Below are 16,616 nucleotides of genomic sequence, written 5' to 3' on the forward strand. Positions count from 1 at the left end.
CCTGGAATGAAAATACATTTTTAAAAAAGTCATGTTGAAGCCTCTGCTATAGGAGAAAATAACCCGCAGCTCCTGAGACTGCCTGGAATCTGTGAGGTACCTTCCCAAGAGGGAACAACATGCACCATAGGGCCTTATGCCAGCCCTGGGCCTGTCCTCCAGGGGCTCCAGAGACCACATGGGAAGACAACAGAGGTTTGGACAAAGCCCTTGGAGAGAAATGAGCTCTATCTTGGTAATCAAGAAGGCCTCCTCAGATGGTATGGCATTTGTGATGTGTTCTGAAGGAAGAGTAGGAACTTTCTGGGCAAAGAGGGAAAAGCACCTTCTCTCCAGACTGGTGGTAGTGGGGAGGCTTTATCCTAGATGAAATCACAATGATTATGGCATTTTTGGTGCGGGGAGGGGATGTGAGCTGTATGAGTTGGTTGGAACGTGGCATGTGGAAGGAAGCCTGTTTTAAATAAACTTTATTTTTGTAACAACCAATTCTTAATTCTTTTAACAAGAATTTATTTGTGTATCTACTATACATAAGAAATTGACCTTGTTGTAGCCGCCAGCCCCCGATAGACACACAGACCACCAGAAATCAGTGAGTTATAGGAAACACACTCTTTATTCAGCCAGCTGGGTCTGCTAGGGGTACGCAGACCCCAAATTAAGCAGCCCCAAAATGTAGAGGTACAGGGTTTTTAAGCCCTAAATCCCATTCCTCATTCTGTCTTAACACAAAAATCTATTTTTCTTCTATTTACTAACTGTCAACCAACAGGTAGGTTGTGCAAGCGGGGGTACAGAAGCAGAAAGCTTATTGTTAGAATGTTATGTTCCCATGGGTGATAACCTGTGTTCCCATGGGCGATAGCCTATGTTCCCATGGGCAATAGCTAAGCAGTAATTTTCCAGCCAGCATGACCTAAGCATAAATAGAACAGAAAATAATCATTCTGTGTCTACAACAAGAAGAAACATCATTATTCTGATTTGCTGTTGCTACCTAGTGTGAAAGTGCTGAGCTGGGTGTAGGGCAGTAAGCTACACCATTATGCTCTGTGTAGGAGGGGTCCCTGCAGTGTTTGCACACTTTGATCCAAGTATGGGATCCAGTAAGACTGAAGAATAAAACAGGAACATGCACCAAAGATTAGCTATAATGTGGTGGCCCAACCTGGGGCAGACTTTGGTTTGAAGCCAGTCAGCCTGGGGCCTGAAGGTGGAATTCTCAGGAGTCCTGGTAGGTCTGGGGGAAGTGAGCTGCCAGGAGGCCTGCCTTGTGGCCACAATGTGCGCCTCCCCACAGGGCAGGCTGGAGTCTGGGTGCTGAGCAAAGCCCTGAGCTGGTGGCCATCCTGGGATGAGACTGGCCCAGGCAGCCACTCATATGGCCACACTGTTGGGAATTCGGTCTGGGGACAAGTAGTAATATGGCAGCTTCTTATTCTTGTTGCGCTCAGCAATCACACTGACTACGGCGTCGAGGTTCTTGCGGAATCGGGCCATGGCCTCCCTTACAGGTTTCTCGATGAAATGCTCCTCTGGGTACATGCCCAGGAACAGCTGAAGGCCCGGACACAGACAGACATACATACAGACCGGTTAATCTGCAATGAGGCAATGTTAACTGACAGGCCTTGTCCCACCCGTAGAGATGATCCCTTGGGAGTCGACCTCTGCTGCCTGGTGAGAGTGCCCTGAGAATGCAAATGCCATCGCCGACCTGGCTTTCTGGAAGGAAGCCTCCAGGGGCAGGGGTGGGAGAACATACAGATAATGGGAGAAATAACTGTCCCACTACAGGCTGTCTATAAGGATGTGTAATGGTGCAGGTAAATGTGGAGGCTGTTGTTTGCCCAGCTGTAGTGGGCATGTGGCTGTGGAGTCCTGCTCTGCACTGTCCTATACAACACTCCTGCCTTCCCATCTCGCTCCAGGCAGAGGGATGTAGGGGCCAGAGCTGGCCTTTTTTCCCCCCTGTTGAGATGGTGTGCTCATTTGCACACTCACATATCTACAAATTAAAACTAGACATATTAAAAATACTATCGATTGCTAAAATTGGACAGTTTCATATCCAGGGCTGGAAAGAATGAGAGAAACATTATACGCTATTGATGGGATTTTGGATTAAGTTTGTGAAAGGCAGTTCAGTCTCAACATTCTTTTAACTAAGAAATTCTGCTAGGAATATATCCTCTGTTCCTGTTGAATACATGTGCAAAGATATACACAAAGATGTTTGTGAGGGACCAACACATTAGCAGAGGCCCTAAAGCAACCTAAATGTCTACAAGTCTGGGCCTGGTCAAATTAGTATAGTCATTCTGCACAGTACTGAGCTAATGCCATTGGGTTAATTCTACTGAGATATTTTCCTGGAACTGGCTCAGTGCCCACACTGCACCACACTGCTTTGGGATTATGTTAAACAAGGTGTATGTGCATGGAAATGTCTGGAAGAATACCCAAGAAACCCTCAGTTATTATCTCTGGGGTGCCAGGGAGAAACCCACAAGAGAGAGCTTTGTCAATAACTGGGCGTGGTGGGTGTGCCCTTGTGGGGAACATCACCAAGGAGCAGAGTCTCTTGTGCTCTTCTTCCCCAGTCTTGACTGAGCTCCCTCCAGGCTCAGGCCTGAGGACCTTGTGGGCCACCCCAGCCTTGGAAGTCAAGATTCCTGGTGGGCAGTTGTCCACCCTGAGCCCTGAATCACAAAACCCTGAGGTTGAGGAATGGGTTAAACCTGGGTGACCTACCTGCCAGGAGGGGCAGAATGGCCTTACCTCATTTTCCTGGAACTGGCTCAGTGCCCACACTGCACCCAGGTGCCAGCAGGAGCGGCCACGGTCTGGAAGTGTGTCCACGATCTGCTCGATAGTGACCACACCCTTGGCTGTGGGCGGCGGGGCTCGCATAGTTGGGGGAGCATTGGGGATCCAGGAGCACCAGTCATACTGCAGGGAGAGCCGAGAAACATGCAGTCCCGCTGCCGCCCACCTGCGCCTCTAGCCTCCCTCCTGTGCACTCCTCCTGCTCCAGCAGGCCCTGGGCAGTGAGCTACAGCCCCCTTGCTATGGCCGGACCCTCTGCTAAGCCCACTGAATCTTCGTCTGGAACACTCAATTAGGGGCCCTGAGGATGCCTGGCTTTCTCCATGCACCCAGCTGGCTGGAAGACTAGGAAGAGGGGCAGCCCTTCCCAGCAGGTCAATAGCAGTCAGGGTCAAGGTGACCTTCCTGATTTCCCACCTAGAAGTCTTTCCCTACCCTTGCCCACCTGGCCAAAGTTTACTGCTGCATGCTGGGCTGAGGCCGTGAAGATTACCACTGTAAGGTACTCAGACAACTTCTCCTTGGTCTTGATGGACTTGGGGAAGCCTAAGGCAGAGTTATGGGCTGGCTAAGGCTTGCTCTTGGGAAAGGACATCCGACCAGCAGAGCCCCATCCCTATCCCTGGCCCTCCCTTGGCTCCCCCAAGCTGGTGCTGGAGGGCCCAGCATGGAAGAGGACAGCAGCTTGGCCCAGTGTCCTGATGTTTATGACTTGGGCTCTCAGGGCTGAGAAAGTCCCTGAGATGTCCCCATGAAGCATACTGGTAGCCAGGGGTCCCTTGGGAACTCTGTCTTCAGCACCAGGTGCTTAGATGAATGCCTCAGGCCAGTGTTGCCCAAGGAAAGTCAGAGGAGAAAGGAAGAGCAGAAGAGAGGACTGGAAGAGAGCTGGGGGTGGTTCTTACCTGAAGTCTTCTTGCCCCGCATACCGTACACATAAATGTCCTTCACGAAGTCCTGTAGCTCCTGGTCCTCCACCACCACTTGGTCACTCTCATAGTAGATGCCTACTACGTCAGCTGTGAATCTGGCTCAGGAAGAGGGACCCAGCCAGGAGCGGATAATCAAGCCAGGGTCCACAGAGCTGTGCCTCCAGGCCCCAGGGCAGGGCCCCATTAGTCACTCTATCACTTACTCCTTAATTTATAGGTCATTAAGGTCACCCCTACCCCATGCCTAGCCTCCCCTTCCTCCATCAGTGCCCTGACAAGAAAATCAAGCCCCTAAATCCCTGAGTCAGTTGTGCAGGCCCCTGGCTGAGTCTATCAATGCCCAAGTCCACTCCTCCTCCAAGACCTCCACTCCTGCCACACAAAGCAGGTCCCACAGCCCAGCATACACTCACGTCTTGATGGCCTCCCACACCAGGAGTCCGTCATCTCGGTAGAAGTAGTAGGGAATGTCCTCTGTACTGTCCATGCCCCGGGCCTTGATGGCCTCAGGAAAGCACAGGGAGGCGTAGGTGAGGTCCTGCATGGCCCTCTGCACCATCTGCACATGGCCACCACCCCCTGTAGCATTGGCCTTGAGTGAGAAGAGAGAGAGAATGTTGTGAGCTAGGGCCGGTTCTCCCTTTCCAGTTTCCTGCTCCAGAGCTCACCAGGAGAAACTGTGATTGGCAGTGTGATGGCCAGGCATGTAGAGGGTCAAAGCCATGTCCTGTGAGGTGAGAGGGAAAAATGTTTAACTCGGAGAATGCCAGGGCAGCTCAATGAGGAGATTACAGAGAGGAGCCTCTGCCTGATCTAATGCAAGGGAGTGAGGTGGACAGGTATGTGCATAGACTGGAGCAGCTGCAGAAGGAGGGGTGAGATTCCACCCTAAGAGTGCAGCAGGGATAGCTGGCAGAGTGTGGGGCCTGGGCTGCTGCAGCCTTGCACTTGCTCTAGTTCTGAGTGCAGGCTGCCTAGACTCTCAGCACTGCTCTCAGTGGCTAATATATGTGTTAAAGAAGTGGGCAGATACCAGCTCTGAGGACCTACACAACTCTGTTGAAGGCTTGTGGTGTGCTTAGGTGAGGGCCGCAGAGACACACAAGGAGGGATCCTGGTACTCCTCCCAGCAGCTGAGATATAGGCACACATGCTCACAGGCATGCACATGCACAGACGGAGGCTAAGCAGTCAAGCCACAGACATGAGTCCCAAGGGATCATTTGACCCAAGCAGGACCAATCAGAGTTGCTGCTCCCCCGTACTGTCTATTTGGATGGGAGATGATGTTCACTGTGTGGGAACATGAGCCTGGAGCTTGCCGTGGTGGAGTCCTGTCCTCCTCCTATAGGGGAAAGCCTTTCTGGAAAAATGAGGCCAACAGAGTTTAAAGAGGCAAAGAGTGTGAGCCAGTGTTCTCGGACCTGGGGACACTGAGTCACTGGGTCCATTTTAGTCTGAGGCTTCCTCACCCTTAATATCCAGGTATACAAGATATTACGTTTCCTTTCTGGCTTCAGCTGGTTTGAGTTGGATTTTGTCTTTTGCAACCCAAACAGTGGCTCAATCTTAGTAATCATCTGGCTACTCACTGATTAGAGGTAGGAAAGCAGGAAGGTTAGAGGGTGAGGGCTGCTTGGAGAGTCCGGGCTTAGTAAGGCTACAGGGCAGTCAAAACAGGGTGGAGTGCTGCCTGAGAGGATATGAGGGGTGAGTAGGGACCAAAGCCCCACTGAGGAGGAGAGTGGGTTGGGAGCACTGATGTACTGGAAGAGTGGGTGGCGGGAGGTTGTGCTCAGAGTGATGGATAGCAGAGCAGGAGGGAAGACCCAGGTTCCTAGTGCATAAGAGGTGGGTGCCAGGAGGCAGGGTCTGTACCACATGCCAGAGGAAGGGAAAGGGGAAAGGTGGGAGGAAGTGACAGGGAGCCAACATGAAGAGGAAAATCTGATGGTGAGCAGCACACAGTGCATTCCGAAGAGGAGAGCTGGCCCAGTTGCCCAGTAGGAGGGACTGAGGAGTGGCTACAGAAACTGGGGAGCCTTCACTCTGCATGCCTCCAGTCTCCACCCTTGCCAGGCCTCCACCCCTGTGGTGCTGAATGGCCTGGTCTCCAGAGAGGAAATCTGGACCTGAGATGGAGGCAGAGGTTTTGAGAGGGGCTCTGCCCTGCATGGTGATGGGGGTGGCAGGTGCCCACCTTGTCAAAGAGGCCGTACTCGCAGATGAGCTGCTCTCGGGCCTTGGTGTTGATGGCGATGGTGAACCGCACGTGTGCCACCAGGAGCTGGGCAGAGAACCAGGGAAAACATCAGAGAAGGCCTGGCTGGGGCCCCTCACTAGGTTTGCACCTCCTCTGGAGCCCTCAGCAGCCCCACCTAGTCCACTGTGGAGGCGTGACGCTAGGGCTCAGGGAGGAAGTAAAGGTTGGCATGCTGGTCTTCACTGCTGAGTAGCTCCTGGAGGCCTGGGGGTGCACTTTTGATGCTTAGCGATAAAGATAATGATAAAAATAATTGTCAATGCTTGTATTGAGCTCAACTAAGTGCCAGGCACTGTTTTAAGCTCTCTGAATTTGTTAACTATTTTAATCCTGACAATAATCCTGTGAAGCAGGTATACTATTTGATCTCTGTTTTACAGATGGGGAAACTGATGCAGTCACCCAAGCAGTCAGTGCCGATAGGATTCAGGAAGAGGCAAGGGCTTGGATAATAGGGGCTACTATCTGGGCTCAGATGAGGGTCATGCTGAACTCACTTGCCTCTTCAAACTCTGTCCTTCCCCCTCAAGCCACCAGGGTCTGTCAGGCCCAGGCCTTGTGTCCTTAGGAACCATCAGGCTTTCAGCAGGCATCATTGCCCCCTGAATCTCTCTCCCAGGAGTCCTCACATGCCGGCCACTCCCAGCCATAGTCCAGTGGGCAATCAGTGCCCCTCCCCCTCCCTCATATTACTTCCATATCCAAATGCTTCCCTCAACTAGGTGAGGCAGTAGCTTGCTGTACCTTGAAAATGGGGTGTACAGCAGGCAGCTGGCGGTACATGGCGATGCCAAAAACTTCAGATACCAGATGTGTGCGCAGAAGGTGAGTGATAGTCTGGTGGACGTGGAAGTCACTGGAACGCACCCAGATTTTGGCCAGAAGCCAGTCATATTTTGCATCCGAAGGGAGAAAAATAGGGTTCTCATCTCCTGGGACTTGGTTGAGCTGATACATAAGAGAAAGAAAATATACTACAATCTTTCTCTCCAAACTATATCTATAGGAGAGCCTAGCCTCAGGAAGTTCCAGAAGGGTCCAAATTTCATAAACAGTGACTTTGGAATTGTGAGAGGATCATGGAGCAGGGCAGAGGGATCAGGGTTCATGTTTCCCATCCTAGCTACATCATTTACTACCTGTGAGACCCTGGACAACTTACTGAGCCTTTCTTAGCTCTCATGTCATCATCTGGAATAAGGGAACAGTATGTACTCACCTCACAGAGCTATTATGGGAGTGAGTAAGACGACATGAAGGCATCGGCACAGAGTGAGCGCATTAAGGTGTTTAGGGCACATTGCTGTGGTCTTCCACCAGCCCCCCATCTCCCCTCTTGCCTTTTCTATCCCTTTCACTCCCTCCTGGTTCTGGCTGCCATTTGGTATCCAGCACTTTCCCTTCCTCTGCTCTTCCCTTTAAATGCTGCTGTTTCCCAGGCTCTGCCTTGGTGCTCTTGACTCTTCTCTTGCCCTGACAAGCTTCTCTAGTTCCCAGGACTCTAGGGTCTTCATGATGCAGTGTCCTGGGTTGCTATCCCTTAAGCCCAGAACTGTGGCCAGATGCCTCCTTTGTAGAGGTCAGACTTGTCTTCCCTCCCCAGTTTCTACTCCATACTGGGCCAAGGTGATTTTTTTCCTAAAATGGAAATCATGTCATGCCAACCCCTTTCTTAAAAACACTTAGTCACCTCTTAATGCCAGAAAAGAAAGCCCCCAAACTCTGTGGTCTGGCCACTGACAATGGATCCCTTCCTACGTCTCACTCCACCCATGCCAACAGCCACTCGCATTCATTGAGCTAGCACAGCTTCTGGCCCCCACAGCATGATGTCATATGAACCTGTGAAACAGGCACTGTCATTACCCCATTTTTCAGAGGAGGACCCAAACAGACATTTAGGATGACAATGAATTATCCAGACAAGAGAATAGTGGAGGAGAGGCATTCCAGCTGCAGGAGCCATAGGCAAGAACTTGGTCTGGGAAGGGCTGTGCTGGGCGGCAGGCCCTTCCGAGACCAGTGTAGCTACAGCAGTGTGACCAATGAGGAGAACTGCCTGAGAGTGTGGAGAGGGGCCTGACTGAGTGGGCTCCTTAAGGTTATGCTAAGTGATTCGAAAAGTAATTTCCCTGTCTCTCTCTCGCTCGCTCGCGCGCGCGCGCGAACACTGTGCATAGAAATATGATGCCAGCCACAAATAGCATTTAAAATTTTCAGGCAGCCACAGTAATGAAAGTAAAAAGAAACAGGTAAAGTTTATGTTAATAATAAAATTTTATTTTACTTAATATATGTAAAATATTATCATTTCAACATGAAAATAATATAAAATTGTTAATGAGATATTTTATGTTCTTTTTCTCACTAAGTCTTTGAAATCAGGTGTGTATTTTACACTTACAACATGCCTTGGTTCAGACTAACCACATCTTGATGCTCTAGAGACATGGGTGGCCAGTGGTTCCTGAACTGGACAGGGCAGCTCTAGACAGCCAGCTCCATCCTGCTCACCGGGGATAGATTAGTGCAGGGAGGAGGGGAGAGCAGAATTTGGCCTTCACAATATCCTTGAGTTTGTTTATTAATGCAATTAGTTGCCAACCTTTAAATATCAGATAATTTCACATAAAAATTTGGAATACCAGTTATTCTTTGGAAAATTAGGTCTGAACTCTGAACTCATATTCTCATGGGACAACACTTGGGTCCCTTTTAAACAATGCCAGCTACCCCTCCTACTGCCCCACCCCTCCCTGGTGCTCATTTGCACTAACTACCTGGCCCCACAGGTCTCCCAAAGCACAAGTGAGGCCTGCCATGCTCTGGGACATACTCTGTGGTGGAGCAGACCCTCTGTTACATGCGAGGGGCTGCATGCTATCTCATTTAGTCTTCACTATCACCCTACGAGGTGGGTATTCCTTGCCATCTCCATTTTACAAAGGGGCTTAAGGCTCAGAGTGGTTAAGCAGCTTCCTAAGTCACTAAGTAGGTAACAGCTCAGCTGGGATGGGCCTCAGTGCCTTGCCCATTCCCTTGCAGCCTTTCTCTCCACTCTCAGTGCCTAGTCCAGACCCTCACTTACTTTCTCCCTTGAGCTCTTACACAGGCCTCACGGCAATCTCTGATTTGGGCCTTCCCCTCTCACCCTTCCTTCCCATCCTCCCCTCAGGCCTCCAGAGTGCATCCTGAATGGCTTGGTGTTTTTGTTTTTTAAATGTTTTTTTGGGTAAGGAAGTTGTTTTTTGTTTCTGATTAGGAAATAATATATGCATATTATAAAATAATTCTAGTCATTACAGAAGATCGTAGGAAAACATTATAATCTACCTTATTTGCATATGTGCATATTTATCTATTCAGTTTTCCATAAGTTGAACGCTATTATAATGAACATCTATTTCTTCTTTCTTTGGTTTGCCTGTGCCTCAACTAGCCTATCGCAACATTCCTGACCTGGTGACCCTGTGTCCTGCACTTCCACACAACTACACGAGTATCTGGGCACATCCATGCTGTGCTGCTTCCTTGCATTCAGTTTACATAGAAGAGATGATACAATCTCTACTTTGTGTCTTTTCCGATTTGTTAACTTATTGTGGAAACTCCTCCAGGTCAGCTGGGTAGATCTACCTCATTCGTTTTAATGGTGGTAGAACATTTCATGGTCTGGACATAAAAGGTTTCATTCAATTAGTCCTCTATTGCCTTCAGATTTTCCTTGTTTGTTTCACCACCACAAACAGTGCTGTGACAACATGCTCGCACAGGTGTCCATTAGATTTGTGTTTCTTTTCTTCTGCCTGGGAACTAGAGTGCGAGCTCCCGCTGTGCTGTAGGGAAAGCCTGGTTCTGTCTGCTAGACAGTACCCTGCTGCTCAGCTCCCTCAGCTGGCATGCACCCGCTCAGAGGTGCTGGCTGTCAGAACACTTAAATGGTAAAAGTCACGGTCCAGAGCTCCTGAGTGTCCTTCCCCTTGCTCTGGCCATGCTGGCCCCGCTGGCCCGAGGACCCTCTGACCACCCACTGCAGTACAGAACCTCAAGAAGCACACCTGGTATGGCAGGTGCTGTGGAACCTTCTCAGTGCAGGCACAGGTACCAACTGCGGACTCCCCAGGCCTGCCCAATTACTACAGAGTGAACCATCCCCCCAGGCTGCAAACTCAGGCCTGTGTGTGGAGGCACCTTCCTTGTTAGAAGATGAGCATTAAGGCTTCCCCCCCACTCCCCACCCCCCACCCCCAGTCTGATGGGTCAGAAGTGAGAATTTATTGTAACTTTAATTTGCATTTCCTTAACTAATGGCAAGGTTGAGAGTTTTTCCATATGTTGATTGTCCATTTACATTTCCTCTTCAATCAAATGCCTATGCATACTCCCTGAGATTTTCCTATTAGAATATATGCCTTTTCCTTAGCAATTTGAAAGAGCTATTTGCATGTTATAGATAGCCATCCTTTATCTGTCACTGTGTGGCAGTTATTTTCCCCAATCTATTATTTGCCCTTCGGCTTTGTTTATGGTAAATTTTACCATTCATTTTTAAAAACAGCACATAATCAAACATGCCTATCTTTTCCTTTATAACTTCTTGTTTTTTTATTTTCACCTTTAAAAAATCTCAGTACTCCTATTACTATTTTAATTTTTATTTGTTGTGGCTGCTAAATGTTATTAAATTTCCTTTTAGTTTCAATTGATACAACCAGAAGATTTTTTTCTTATTGCTGTAGTGAATTATGCTGATAGTTTTCCTGATATTGAGACATCTGGAATAAACTCTACTTGGTTGTGACATATTAGTTTTCACCACACTGCTGCATTCACTTTGCTAATATATTTAGATTTCTCTTAAACTCTATATTTGTAACTTGGAGTGGTCCTCAGCTTTCTTTTGGAGCCTGTATCAGTTTCAGCACTGAGGTTATGCCAGCTTCACAGAATGAATTGTGGGGGTGAAATGCCTTAAAGAGCTCCGAAAATGTCTGTTGTCTTAAAAGCTGCCTAAAACTCGGCTGTTCATCATACAGGTTTCTCACCTGTCAAGACATTTAATTGGCTTTCTAATCACTTATGTGGAAATTGGCCTATTCTCTACAATTTTTTTCTCATAATTTATATTTCCCTAGGTATCCATGTCTTCTGGTTTTTCAAATTTGTTGCCATGTTATTACTTTTTTAAAAAATCTGTGATTGTATCTTTTTTCTTATGTCTCATCTTGTATATTTTTACTTTTTTTTTTTTTTCTTCTTTCATTAGCCTCATAAGGGGGTTATTTATTTTTCCAGACCCTTTAAAGAACTCGATTTTGGATTTACTATCCTCTGGCTTTTATTAGCATGGTTTTTTATAGTTTGCAAAGTTCTCATTTTCAGGAGAGGGAAGATATTTAGGAATGTTCTGGGACTTGCCCAAAGTCCCGTGGCCTGTTAGCAAGAGGCAGAGCTGGGACTTAAGCAAGGGCCCTAACTCCAGGCCACTCCAAGTCTCCGGAGGACAGGCTGCTTCAGAGGTGCCTGCCCGTGGTAAATGGCCCCCCACCTTGCATCTCCTAGCTGTTCAGTTCTCTCACATCACCTGTCCCTTTACCTTTTGCTTCAGTTTCTTGAGCACAGGGCTTCTCTCTGATAACAGGCTGGAACTCCTTTGGGGGAGATGTGCCCCAGAGACTGGGCGACTTGAGGTGGACACAGACTTTGGAGCCAGACGGCCTGACGTGAGTCCCAGCTCTACTACTCACTGTGTGCACCTGTGCCTCAGTTTTACAATCTGAGGAAAATGATCCCCAGCAGAAGTGTTTGCCTACCTTGCAGGGTTGTAGTGACAATTATATGAATAGAGGCAGGTCCAAATGTTTCAGAATCTGGGATTTTTAAGATTTTTAGCAATGTGTATACTTCATTATGTGACACTTCTGTTTCCCTCCCTGGGTCTCAGGCAACATAATATTTTACAATCAAACATATTAGTACTTCTGCAGTGACACATACGCATTTCACATAGACTGGGACAAAGCCTTTAGTGGTCTCTTCTATTGGTTCAGAGCAAGTTTTGCTGTCAGTGAATTTGCTTTCAGTCTTTGAAAAACCTAGCAGTATTAGGACTTTTTTGAATTTCGGAATTGAGGGTAAGAGATTGTGGACTGTGCAGCTTAACCCTGAGGATAGTCTTGGCATCTGGTTAGCACCTGGCAAAAACAGTTGCTATCATGTCCTGAGCATCCAATGCCCGGTTCATGGTTGGCTCAAACTACTGTTTGCTGAATGCATGTCTGCCTGTCCCCCGTGGGGCCTGCGCAGACCACCCCCACAGACCTACACCTTGTCCTGTCCTGGGTGTTGTTTCCTGCTGTCTGCATACCAGCTCCCACTGTATTTCAGCTTCCTGGTGTTCTGAGGAAGCAGAAGGCAGCCAGGAACAGGGAGAGATGAAACTCTGTTCCACTTGTCTCTCCCCTAAACTGCTGCCCTCTCTCCTCCTCTATTGTCCCTGGTGGAAACGAGAACCGTGGGCACTCAAAGGCAGCTTCCTAGGACCGGCACGTTACCTGACCAGCCTCCATGGTGCCTCTCAGAGGCTTCAGTCTCTAGTTTATCTCCCTGCTTCATCTGCCTGGCCTCTGTTGGTGTTTTGATTTGGGGCCCCTGCTCAGGATGCTGGGGTTGGGGCGAAGTATGTTATTTCAGGGCAGGTCCTCTGTAGAGCACTTTGCCTTGCCAGGAATTCTCGAATGTATCTTGGGGAGTGGAGCCCTGTCTTCCCCTGTGGACAGCCTTCCCTATGGCTGGCAGGAAGCTCTAGGTCCTTATTTTTCCTGTCTACCTGGTAGAGCCTTTAGCAGCCTTCTTAGAAAATACAAGGCAGAACTACCTTCTTCTCCTGGAGTTAAGATGGAGCCTTCCAGGAAAAATCCTCCCTGAGGCCTGGCCGCTGAGGGCAGAGCCACCCATGATAAGAACAGGGCCTGGCAGCCTACCTGGATAGCAATGGGGACCATCTTGTTGGCCAGGTTCTTGTACAGCAAGCAGATGGGTGCAGCCAGGAACTGCAGAGTGCAGGGGTCTGTTTTGTTGGCATCGATGCCATCCAGCAGTTCAAAGTCCACGATGAAGATGTTCCCTTGCTGTAGAGGCAAAAAGGAATACGTCTAAGTCAGTGTCAGTCAGATGGACCCCAGAATAAAGCCCAGAGGGAAGGATAGGCAGCTTTGGAGGCCCCTGGCATCTCAGTGGAGTTAAGAATCTGTAGTTCTTTCGTCATCCAACTCAAAGGCTGATTCACGCCACGAGTTTTCACAGGTTGTAGAGGTTTTTCCATAAGGTGGAGAAATGGTGGTAGCCAATTTAGCATTTGTTGTACCTGAAATCTGCTTGACCCTTATGAAAGATGTTGAAAGACCACTCAGAGTGGCAATTTAATAATAATAAGAGTTTAGGTAAAATAGATGAGAGAAGTCAAATAGCAAAGAGTGATGTGACTCCAGGTACAAAAAATTCAACACTGGGCAAATCTGAGGGTCAAAGTCACCCTTGGGACAGAGATGGAAAGTGGGTGGGTCTTCAGGAGTGGGATCCTCTGCAGAGGGGTGGGTCTATATGGGGGTTACACAGGGTCATGGTGGCTTCTTCAGATGCTGGAGGTGCTCTTCTGGGGCAGGGAGAAGCTGCAGGGGCTGGGGTTGGGCGTTTTGTAGGAGTGGTGTGCTCTGTCCTGGTCTGAGGTTGGTGGCACAGTGGGGTGGGTCACTTGGTGCAAGTTCATTGAGCTTGATGACACTCCTGATTTGTGCCCTTTTCTGTAGTTATTATGCTTCACTACAGAACGAATGTGCCTATGATTTGGGGAAAGTAGAAAACTGCCCTTTCCAAACTATACAGAGTCTTCTAGAGTAGCAGTCCCTATCCTTTTTGGCACAAGGGTCTGGTGCTCTTATGAGAATCTAATGCCTGATGATCTGAACGGGAGCTGAGGCAGTGATGCTAGCGCTGGGGAGTGGCTGCAAATACAGATGAAGCTTTGCTTGCTGACCCGCCGCTCACTTCCTACTGTGTGGCCTGGTTCCTAACAGGCCACGAACTGGTACAGATCTGCGGCCCAGGGGTTGGGGACCCCTCTATTAGATTACTGCTTCACAACCAAAAGCCAGTTGAATGTCCAGACCATTGCTCAAAAGTAAGATGACCATTGTGACAAAGATACCTACAACCTACCTGCCCAGGAAGTGATAAAGACCCCGGAGTGGAGGCTGTTCCATGCCAGGGTAACTAGATGCAGAGATGGCTGCTCAGTCCCTTCCAATTCTAGGATTCTCTGGCTTTTAATGTTCTGTGATTATCTGATTTGAAGTTTGAAACCTATAGCACTGATTCAATGTTAATATATCCAGCAATTAATCTACAGAGAAATACTGCTGTGTGTGCTGCCTGTGTGGGGCCACATGTTGTTCTCAGCTGTGCATGTAACCAGATGGTATCTGAGGGCCTGGGCAGGTCCAGGAAGGGTCTAGGAATGCATGCCCTGGGGCAAGGGCCTTTCCTAAGGACTTCAGCTGGCCAATGGCCCCCCAAAGACAGGTGGGCAGGGTGTGGGGGCTGGGAGATCTGTCCACAGATGGCACTGATCACCCCTCTCTGGCTGGAGCCCCAAAGTTAGCTGAGCAAGCAAGACAGGGTAACCAGAAACAGAAGACCACCTAGACACCTGGGGGCAGGTGGCAGGAGGCCGAGTCATCCTGGTTCTAGTAGGAAAAAGCCAAATGACAGGAGACCAAGGGCCATTCCTGGGTCCTCAAGTCCCCAGCATGGAAGGTACCCAACACTGAGTCCCATCAGACCCACAGTGGAGGTGGTTTGAACTCTTTCTGTCTTAAGACTAGGTTATTCTTAGAACTAGAGAGGGCTGACTGTGTAGGTAAGGGCCAGAAGAAGGGTTGGGGAGTGGGTGAGGGCAGAAGCAGATGCCACCAATGTTTCTGATTAGAAAGTCAAAAATTCCATCAGTTTTCTCCTTTATTTTATTTTTGTTCTGCGGAAGGCTAATTCTTTCTCCAGTTTCCTCACCTTTGCAAGGTGGGTGACAATTTGAAGGCCATGTGTGTAAAACATTTCTCATAATGCCTGGTCCACAATAGCCCCTAGTCAGAGGGAGCTCTTTGAATTACTTATATTGACATTGATAATATTGATATTATGCTCCTAGCCTTACGGGGAAATATCACCTTCAATTCCTCTTTCTACATTGGACAAGACAGATTTCATAAATGCCCAGCGATGCCAAAAACAGTTGATCTCGCCATCGGCCCAGCAGACAAGCCTGGAAGATGGTGGCCTGGGAGCCAGTGAGTACTGGTCAACAGCAAGTGGTTTCTGCCCAATAGAGTGTGATACAGACATCTGAGCTGAGCCTCTGGCCTGGACCATCATCTCTAGCCAACCAGGTCTTACCTCGACCTCCTGCTCCAAGGTGAGCTGCCGCTCTAGGCTGCACTCCACCATCTCCGTAGTCACTGGGAGCTTCTCAGGAAGCTTCGTGCATCGCTGGATCAACACAGGGTTGCAGCCATTCAGGAACTGGTAACCGAACATGAGATCTTCCTGCCAGTGATTCATGACCCGCTCTGTGGGGGAGAGAATCATGGCACAGCATGAGCTCTCAGGGGGAGGGGGGAGCTTGGGCTCTGCTTGGTCCCCTCTCCCAGGCACTTATTGGACAGCTGACTGACTGCAGGCTCTGCCTGCCATGCCAAACTGCCTGTCCCCCTGCCCATCTCTGAGTCAGGTCATGGCACTACCTGGTCCTCCCTGAGATGGCCCTTAGGCTCAGAAGGTTACTGGGGCACCCCTTTCTTAAGTACAAAACAAAAATAGGCAAATGGGATTGCATCAAACTAAAAACCTTTTGCACAGCAAAGGAAACAATCAACGGAATAAAAAGGCAACCCACAGAATGGGAGAAAATATTTGCAAAGCATGTATCCGATAAAGGGTTAATGTGATATATATATGGAACTCTTGCAATTCGATAGTAAAAAGGACTAATAATTCAATTAAAAAATGGGCAAAGGACTTGAACAGACATTTCTCCAAAGACATACAAATACTAGCAAGTATATAAAAATTGCTCAATGACCCTAACCACCAGGGAAATGCAAATTAAAACCACAATAAGATATCATATTACACCTGTCAGGAGGGCTATTATAAAAAGATGAAACAAAAGACAAGTGAGGATGTGGAGAAGTTGGAACCCTTGTGCAGTGCTGGTAGGAATACAAAATGTGCAGCCATTATGGAAAACAGCATGGGGTGCAGGGGATGATGGCCTGGGTGAAGGGGCAGCCTGGGAAGTTGGGCCAGGTGGGCCAGCCCTGCTGGAGCAGGGTGCGGCAATCTTTTCTAATTCCAAGCTAGTCTCCCCAGCAACATGAGAACTCCCAATGGCACACTCACCAGAAATAGTGTTGCTGATTTTGACGAAGATTTTTTCAAAGTCGGCAAAGTCATTCCAGGAAGACTGGAACATGTGCATGAAGGAATTGATGAACAGGTTCTCCATCCTGCACACCAGGAGACAGTGTCATCCT

The 16,616-nt window shown here is 48.7% G+C and overlaps 1 protein-coding gene across 1 annotated transcript in view; it reads right to left on the minus strand.

The window, feature by feature from the left end:
• Window positions 1-898: 898 nt before the first annotated feature.
• The window catches only part of ALOX5 (arachidonate 5-lipoxygenase), a 50,296-nt gene continuing 34,578 nt past the window's right edge, over window positions 899-16,616 (minus strand). The window contains exons 5-14 of the mRNA XM_011355440.2: window positions 16,483-16,589; window positions 15,478-15,650; window positions 13,011-13,157; window positions 6,772-6,975; window positions 5,965-6,051; window positions 4,178-4,356; window positions 3,738-3,859; window positions 3,278-3,378; window positions 2,785-2,955; window positions 899-1,560 (exon numbers count right to left, since the gene is read on the minus strand). Of these exons, the coding sequence (XP_011353742.1) occupies window positions 1,381-1,560; window positions 2,785-2,955; window positions 3,278-3,378; window positions 3,738-3,859; window positions 4,178-4,356; window positions 5,965-6,051; window positions 6,772-6,975; window positions 13,011-13,157; window positions 15,478-15,650; window positions 16,483-16,589 (1,471 nt within the window). The 3' untranslated portion in view covers window positions 899-1,380. The remainder of the gene's footprint in view (window positions 1,561-2,784; window positions 2,956-3,277; window positions 3,379-3,737; window positions 3,860-4,177; window positions 4,357-5,964; window positions 6,052-6,771; window positions 6,976-13,010; window positions 13,158-15,477; window positions 15,651-16,482; window positions 16,590-16,616) is intronic.

Source organism: Pteropus vampyrus, unplaced genomic scaffold (assembly GCF_000151845.1).
Source record: "Pteropus vampyrus isolate Shadow unplaced genomic scaffold, Pvam_2.0 Scaffold20, whole genome shotgun sequence".
Taxonomy (NCBI): Eukaryota; Metazoa; Chordata; class Mammalia; order Chiroptera; family Pteropodidae; genus Pteropus; species Pteropus vampyrus.